This window comes from Branchiostoma lanceolatum, chromosome 5 (genome assembly GCF_035083965.1).
Source record: "Branchiostoma lanceolatum isolate klBraLanc5 chromosome 5, klBraLanc5.hap2, whole genome shotgun sequence".
Taxonomy (NCBI): Eukaryota; Metazoa; Chordata; class Leptocardii; order Amphioxiformes; family Branchiostomatidae; genus Branchiostoma; species Branchiostoma lanceolatum.
This window is the reverse complement of record NC_089726.1, coordinates 4298680-4307803: the sequence shown is the minus strand read 5'-3', so window position 1 is coordinate 4307803 and position 9124 is coordinate 4298680. Positions and strand designations below refer to the sequence as shown.

The following is a 9124-nucleotide window of genomic DNA, read 5'->3' as shown; positions in this document are numbered from 1 at the left end:
ATATGCAGCTATGTAGACCCCGGACTACACTATATAGGACTGGCCCAAGGCAGTCCTTTTACTACAATCGTAGACGTATGCAGCTATGTAGACCCCGGACTACACAATAGGACTGGCCCAAGGCCGTCCCTTTACTACAATCTAATACATATGCAGCTATGTAGACCAGGGCTACACTATAGGACTGGCCCAAAGACGTCCTTTTACTACAATCGTAGACGTATGCAGCTATCTAGACCCAGACTACACTATAGGACATGCCCAAGGCTGTCCTTGTACTACAATCTAATACATATGCAGCTATCTAGACCCAGACTACACTATGTAGGACTGGCCCAAGGCCGTCCTTTTACTACAATCGTGAACGTTTGCAGCTATCTAGACCCAGACTACAATGTAGGACTGGCCCAAGGCCGTCCTCTCACTACAATCGTAGACGTATGCAGCTATCTAGACCCAGACTACACTATAGGACATGCCCAAGGCTGTCCTTGTACTACAATCTAATACATATGCAGCTATCTAGACCCAGACTACACTATGTAGGACTGGCCCAAGGCCGTCCTTTTACTACAATCGTGAACGTTTGCAGCTATCTAGACCCAGACTACAATGTAGGACTGGCCCAAGGCCGTCCTCTCACTACAATCGTAGACGTATGCAGCTATCTAGACCCAGACTACACTATAGGACATGCCCAAGGCTGTCCTTGTACTACAATCTAATACATATGCAGCTATCTAGACCCAGACTACACTATGTAGGACTGGCCCAAGGCCGTCCTTTTACTACAATCGTGAACGTTTGCAGCTATCTAGACCCAGACTACAATGTAGGACTGGCCCAAGGCCGTCCTCTCACTACAATCTAATACATATGCAGCTATCTAGACCCAGACTACACTATATAGGACTGGTCCAAGGCCGTCCTTTTACTACAATCGTGAACGTTTGCAGCTATCTAGACCCAGACTACACTGTAGGACTGGCCCAAGGCCGTCCTTTCACTGCAATCGTAGACGTATGCAGCTATGTAGACCCAGACTACACTGTAGGACTGGCCCAATGCCGTCCTTTCATTACAATCGTAGACGTATGCAGCTATGTAGACCCCGGACTACACTAAATAGGACTGGCCCAAGGTCGTCATTTCACTGCAATCATAGACGTATACAGCTATGTAGACCCCGGACTACACTATATACGACTGGCCCAAGGCCGTCCATTCACTACAATCGTAGACGTTTGCAGCTATGTAGACTCAGACTACACTATGGGACTGGCCCAAAGCCGTCTTTTTACTACAATTATCGTGAACATTTGCAGCTATCTAGACCCAGACTACACTGTAGGACTGGCCCAAGGCCGTCCTTTCACTACAATCGTAGACGTTTGCAGCTATGTAGACCCCGGACTACGCTTTAGGTCTGGCCCAAGGCCGTCCTTTCTCTACAATCGTAGACGTTTGCAGCTATCTAGACCCAGACTACACTATATAGGTCTGGCCCACGACCGTCCTTTCACTACAATCGTAGACGTATACAGCCATGTAGACCCATACTACACTATAGGAGTGGACCCACGTCGTCGTTTTCCCTGTCAGTATACATACCCAGCCTGATGCAGCAGGACAACTGATAGACAGATATAAGAAAATGGCCAGAAAACACCCCGCTTTTCTGTTCTAACATCTGCTTGGAGAATATATTAAAAACATGTTCACACACCGCGCGCGACATGTTCGAAGTCTTTGAGGCCATTGATATTCAATAGGTCTAGATCTCTCTCAGATTGGATTAATTCGATCCAATTAAACCGTAAAAAAAGTTATTTTTCGCTTTGCCGCCTTACTTGAAAATGCGGATTCTAGAGGAAGGATCCTTATGATATTTATTAGATGGGCAAGGGTCGGGAGGACAAAGGTCGTTAATATGCCCCTGGCTGTTTTCTACGGTACTGCAGAAGAACTTCTGTTCCTTTCTTTCTATCTAAAGTTGTGGACATGCTATGGGAATGATTGTTGAGTGGTAAATGGCTGTTCTTGGATAGGAGTGAGTGGTACCCCGGCGTAGGTGTAGTCCTCAAGCTATAGGGTTCTATTTTGTTTGGAACTTTGAAATATAACAGTACTAAAGAAGGAGCTAGTGGATCGTCTTCTTTGTATGTAGATAGCTAAAGGAATTATTGACATTAGGAGAATAGTGCTAATTATGCAAATTAGAGGCTACTGTTCGAAATCAATGATGCAATTCGGAGCGTCCCTTATTAGGACTCTCAAACATGTGACATACTTAACTCAGAAAGACAGGAATATAAATAGATATCCGTTTGTAACAAATGATAAAAATGTAGAATTCCATAATTATGAATGACGGGAATTTCATACTTACTAAATTTGGAAGTGAAAAAAATATGGGCATTACAATATATGAATTATATAAACACTCTTTTTTTCCCCGTACCATCCCACAGTGAAATACCCTGCCTGGCACGGTTGCGACGGTTCCCACCGTTGAGTCGTTCCGTGCCAGGCTGGAGGCCTGCCCGCCTTAGCCCGGGACGTCAAACCCCCCCCCCCCCCCCTGAAGGGTTATTTGGGGGTGACCTAGTGTAGATGAGATAAATAATGGCTTCATCATCATTATGAATGATGAAATACTACAATATGCAATTTGCTAAGATAAGACTTATATACTTTGAACAATTTACGTTTTTTTGGTAGAGATGATCAACTGATATAGTCTAATGAAGGCCTTACTTGTATATTAAATGACATACATCTATATTCCAATCATAAAGGGTAACATCATTTTGCGAAGGTATGCGTTTATGAAAGTCAGGGTTACAGCTGTGTACGTGTACCTGTCAAAAAAAAATGAGAATTCCATTCTTAATACTGCATATATGAAGAAATAACCTATCAGTGGGATCTACCGATGTCAAACAATTTGCATGATTTACAATGCATCCCGTCATTACATAAGAATTGGCATCATGAGAAGTCCAACTTACCGCAGCCTCTCTCGTCGGGCTCGTCGAAACAGTCACGGACACCATCGCAGCGCTTCGCGTCAGGGATGCAGGAACCGAGTTCACAGAAAAGCGTGGGAAAGGGACAATCGTCGGCCGAGCAAATTTCATCTGACCCGTCTCGACAATCTTCATCGCCGTCACATTGCTGCAACGGAGGGACGCATGTTGCACCACTTTTACACTTGAAGTCGTCAGCGTAGTCACACGTGCAATTTTGTTCATCCGAACCGTCTGGACAGTCATCAATGTCATTACATTTCTCACGGGAATCGATGCAAACTCCGTTACTTGTACATTTGAAATCTTTGTCGCCGTAACACTCTTTGCTCGTGCAGCTTTTCTCATCCGAACCGTCCGGACACCGATCCAGGCCGTCACATTGATACTCGAGAGGGACGCATGCTCCACTACTTTCACACCTGATAAAGTCGTGTGAGGGACACTCTTTGCTCCAGCAATTAAGCTCATCTAAACCGTCCGGACACCGATCCACACCGTCACATTGATACTCGAGAGGGACGCATGCTCCACTACTTTCACACCTGATATAGTCGTGTGAGGGACACTCAATAAAAATGCTCCAGCAATTAAGCTCATCTGAACCGTCTGGACAACGATCCGCACCGTCGCATTGATGATTGGGATTGACGCATGCTCCACTACTTTCACACCTCAAAAAGCCGGGGTAGTAACACTCCTTGCTCCAGCAATTTACCTCATCTGAACCCTCTGGACAGTCAATCAATCCATCACATTCAAATTCTGGATCGACAAATACTCCACTAGTTTCACACTTGAACTCGCTGGGCCAATAAAACTCTCCGCTTGAGCAATTGTCCTCATCTGAACCGTCTTCACAATCATTCCATCCATCACATTCATCATCAGGAAAGACGCATGCTTCACCACTTTCACACATAAAAAGGCCATCACACACATCGAGCATGCGCAAGCAATTTTCCTCATCTGAACCGTCTGGGCAGTTATAAGTACCGTCACATTGTAACCCTGGAGAGACACATAGTTCACTACTTTCACACTTGAAATCGTCAGGCCAGTAACACTCTCGGCTTGTGCAATTTTCCTCGTCTGAACCGTCTTGGCAATTATCAGCACCGTCACATTGCCACGCTGGAGGGACACACACTCCACTACGTTTACACCTGAAGAAGTCGGGGTCGTAACACTCCTTGTTTGTGCAATTTCTCTCATCTGATCCGTCTGGGCAATTATCATGTCCGTCACATTGCCACGCTGGAGGGACACACACTCCACTACGTTTACACCTGACGAAGTCGGGGTCGTAACACTCCTTGTTTGTGCAATTTCTCTCATCTGATCCGTCTGGGCAATTATCATGTCCGTCACATTGCTTCCATGGAGAGACACATACTCCACTATCTTTACACTTGAAATCGCCGGGCCTATCACACTCTCTGCTTGTGCAATTTTTCTCATCTGAACCGTCTTCACAATCATTCCATCCATCACATTCATCATCAGAAAGGACGCATGCTTCACCACTTTCACATCTAAAAAGGCCATCACACGCATCGAGGAAGCAATTTTCCTCATCTGAACCGTCTGGGCAGTTATAAGTACCGTCACATTGTAACCCTGGAGACACACATTCTTCACTACTTTCACACTTGAAATCGTCAGGCCAGTAACACTCTCTGCTTGTGCAATTTTCCTCGTCAGAACCGTCTTGGCAATTATCAGCACCGTCACATTGCCACGCTGGAGGGACACACACTCCATTACTTTCACACCTGAAGTACTCGGGGCTGTAACACTCCTTGTTTGTGCAATTTCTCTCATCTGATCCGTCAGGGCAATTATCATGTCCGTCACATTGCTTCCATGGAGGGACACATACTCCACTTTTTTCACACTTGAAATCGCCGGGCCAAAAACACTCTCGGCTTGAGCAATGTTCCTCATCTGAACCGTCTGTACAGTTATTATACCCGTCACATTGTAACAATGGAGGTACACATACTCCACTACTTTTACATTTGAAATTGTCGGAGTAGTAACACTCATGGCTTGTGCAGTCGTCCTCATCTGAACCGTCTGTGCAATCATCAACGCCGTCACATTGTAACCATGGAGGGACACACAGGCTACCACTGTCACATTTGAAATCGTCAGCGAAGTCACATTCATGGTTTGTGCAGTCGTTCTCATCCGAACCGTCTGGGCAATCATAGGCACCGTCACACTGTAACCATGGAGGGACACATACCCCGCTTGTTTTACATTTGAAATTGTCGGAATAATAACACTCATGGTTTGTGCAGTTGTTCTCATCCGAACCGTCTGGGCAATCATAGGCACCGTCACACTGTAACCATGGAGGGACACACAAACTACCCTCTTTACATTTGAAATCGTCGGGGTAAAAACACTGCTGGCCTGTGCAGTCGTTCTCATCTGAGCCGTCTTGACAGTCATCATATCCGTCGCATTCCAACCATTGATGGACACATGCTCCACTGCTTTCACATCTGAAAGAGTAGAGGTTGAAACAATCTTTGCTCCAGCAACCTTTCTCATCTGAACCGTCTGGGCAATGGTCAACACCGTCACATTGCAAAAGTGGCATGACACACATTCCATTTCTTTCACATTTGAAATCACCGGGCCAGTAACACTCTTTGCTTGTGCAATTTTCCTGATCTGAGCCATCTGAGCAATCATCATAATCGTCACATACCAAAGCGAGAGAGACGCAGCGGGCGTCCATGTCACAGCCGAAAACATCGGGGGACAAACAATCCGGAGCTGTGCACTCTTCATCAGAGCCGTCGGGACAATCTATTACACCATCACACCTATATGCCAAATCGATGCAGTCGTCGGTCGTTAGGCATGCGAAGGCAGAGGGGCACCCATCGTCCGAGTCGCCAATACTAAGGGAGGCATAGCCAGTGGACAGCACGCATGCAAGTAGAAGTAAGCCGGTCGCCATTGCTAGCCTTTACCCGTGTGTCAGGGTGAAATGTAAATGGCGTGCGCTGGGCCTACTTTGTCACAGTAGCGCGCGGTTCTATCTGATCAAATAGGTGCTGAGATATACGTGCACTGCTCAGTGCCTACTGTCTACGTGCACAGGCCAGTAACTGGCCACTTGTTTTCCAGGTGGATCCTCCAAGAAGTCTTGTCTCTTGCCCTAGCCTCTGCTTCCCGAATGTTTAGCCCAATGTCCTTCACACTACGTGAAGGAATGTAATTAATTGCTGGCAATCTCTTGCAGTCATATTGTCAACCAAAGAATTCAGTTGCGCCAACTTATTTGTAAATTGTATTGAAACATGTTTGTGACATTTGAAAGTGATACAAAGACTTGAAATACATATGCAAATATCTGACACAAAATTAGGAGTACAACTTTTACTCAAATACATACTGCAGAAGAAAAGAAAATGTTAATCATCCTATTTTCCTAAAGTATCTGAATGCAAACCGAATAATATAACGCTAAAGATATTATGTCCAGCTGCATGTGTAAGCTTATAAATGAACTTTGGTCGCTAAGGTGGCAAGTGGCAAATTTTAGGTGACCGAAGAGCCACAAATATGGAATCTCGAAAGACGATCTGGAGAACAACAACAAATATTTAATCACCTCTCTACCAGGTGGTCATCACGAGGCACACATAAAGCTGCAAATAAAAATGCCACAAGTAACAAATTGCCTCGCCTCGGCTGAAACGGCCTTCGAATACTCTTAAAACGATTAATAAGCATGGAGTCCCGAAAGACGATCTGGAGAACAACAACAAATATTTCATGATCTCTCCACCAGGTGGTCATCACGAGGCACACATAAAGCTGCAAATAAAAATACCACAAGTAACACTTTGCCTAGGCTAACCTGAAGCGGCCTTCGAATACTCTTAAAAACGATTAATAAGCATGGAATCCCGACAGACGAGCTGGAGAACAACAACAAATATTTCATGATCTCTACACCAGGTGGTCATCACGAGGCACACATAAAGCTGAAATTAAAAATACCACAAGTAGCAAATTGCCTAGCCTCGGCTGAAGCGGCCGTCGAATACTCTCAAAAAGGATCATTAAGCAAAACTGACAATACTGATACGCCACCGACGAGGCTGCTATGGAGGCTAAGATTCTTCATCTATCGCGGTAGTTTATATGAACATTCCGCAGTGCACGCTATGCGCTATGATAATACTTGTAAGTTGATTTTTATTTTTATATGAAAATGTACCGCTGTAGCAGTTCGTCGTGTTTGACAGCTGCATGACAAGGGCCAGCCGTCCTCCAGCAGAATGGGGCGGTTGCCGTCCACCAGAACAACACTGGTGCTGCTGTGGGGTCTGTGCTACTGTCTGTCTAGTGCATTTGCACTAACGGGTAAGCAGCTAGTTATTCATGTGGATTCTGCAGACTATGAAGTCAGAGGGAGGGATGAATTGTACATTGCAGTCTAAGCTTTCATGGGAAGACAAGCGATTGATGATTCCATAAACATGAATTTATACATCAAAGACAACATGACTTTAATTTCTTGAAACTTTGTGTAAAGAATACTTCGTAAAAATAAACCACGTCTTCGAGGTTCTAAATGCTCGATATGCTGTATTCATCTTGCATCTTGCAAGGTTTATATTTGCCAAAAAGACTTTTCGCTTTCATCAATGATTTTCAAAGAGCTTTTTTGCTGTCATTTTCAAGCCCGAATTCATTCGTTCAATCCTTTATACGCCACTTTCTTGGCTAATTATCTGTATCTAGTATAACTGTCCAATATACAAGATTTCCAAACACTGTAGGACTGTCCCCAGGACGTTCTTTTCCCACTAGTATATAATCGGGCAAATGCAGATATATATGTAGACCCGGTGTACACTGTTGAGTCACCCCAGGCGACCTTTCCCTGCTGGCATGGTATTAGAACATGAAGCTCTGTAGTCCCGGTCTTCATTGTTAAACTGGTCAAAGGCCGTCCTTTTCCTTCTAGCATAGACACTTGCAGATATGTAGTCCCAGGCTACACTGTATGGCTGACACAAGGCCGTAGTTTTCTGCTATCATAGACCCTTTCATGATAGCATGTAGACCAGGACTACACATGCTGCTATATAGTCCCTAAGACCACTTTAGGACTGGCCCCAGGCTAGAATTGCTTAGCAATTAGGAAATAGAACTTGCCATATAATCACTAGTATGTTAAGTGTTAATCTATACGTCGTGTTTGAATAACGTATGGTGTAACGAAGGATTTGCACTAAGCTCGGTTATACGCTCGATGCAAAGTCATATTCAGCGAGATGCAAACATGCTACTCAAACATATATGTTAGATATGAAAATATAACAAAGACGTAGCTTTTTTTATTTCAAATATATATTCATTTCCCCAACAATCATCATATAGAACATGGCAGTTATTCAGTGGGACCCACTATCGTGGTCCAACAACTTACCCCTTTTGGCAAAAATACGAATACATCGCCTGCATGAAATATTAAAGAAAGACTGTCACTGGCAGGTGGCTGGGTGGAGACCGACCCGACGTGGGTGACACCGGACGAATGGGTGAGCGACGACGGGGTCCGTCACGTTGCCGGCTATGTTCTGGACTCCAACTTTAAAACAGGCTGGCAGCGGGCAGCGGAAGAGAAGACATGGTGGCTCAAATTTGATCTACAGACTCCCATAACGCTCTCCCGAGTCCGCTTGTGGTACTACCACACTCGGGATGTATCAGTCTTAAGTTCAATGTCATCGGAACAACGGTATAAGACTGTGAAACAATTAAATGCTTCGGATCTTCCTGGTGACGGTGCAGACATAAGGAATGACGGAATACACCTGTACGAAGTTGATCTGAGCGGGTTCCTCGCTACAGGACAACTTTGGCGCCTAAAATTCACCTCATCCGATTCGATAACATTAGGGTCTAAAACTATGGAAATCATGGAGGTAAAGTTTTTCCAAGGTAGGTGCTTATTTTCTCATTACTTTTACATTTTAATTTATTTTCTTACAAAGTAAGAGCAATGCGCGATCACAATGGAAGCTGCAAGGTAATCGTTTCACCCATATACATGTATC

At 44.7% G+C, this 9124-nt stretch overlaps 1 protein-coding gene across 1 annotated transcript; it reads right to left on the bottom strand.

The window, feature by feature from the left end:
* Positions 1-2991: 2991 nt before the first annotated feature.
* Positions 2992-6006, bottom strand: LOC136434820 (low-density lipoprotein receptor-related protein 1B-like). The gene has a single exon (XM_066427888.1). It carries the CDS (start codon positions 6004-6006, stop codon positions 2992-2994), a length of 3015 nt encoding a protein of 1004 aa, XP_066283985.1.
* Between the last annotated feature and the right edge of the window lie 3118 nt (positions 6007-9124).

Coding starts and splice junctions, on each gene's coding strand:
- LOC136434820 (XM_066427888.1), bottom strand. CDS start 6,006: ATGGCGACCGGCTTACTTCTACTTGCATGCGTGCTGTCCACTGGCTAT.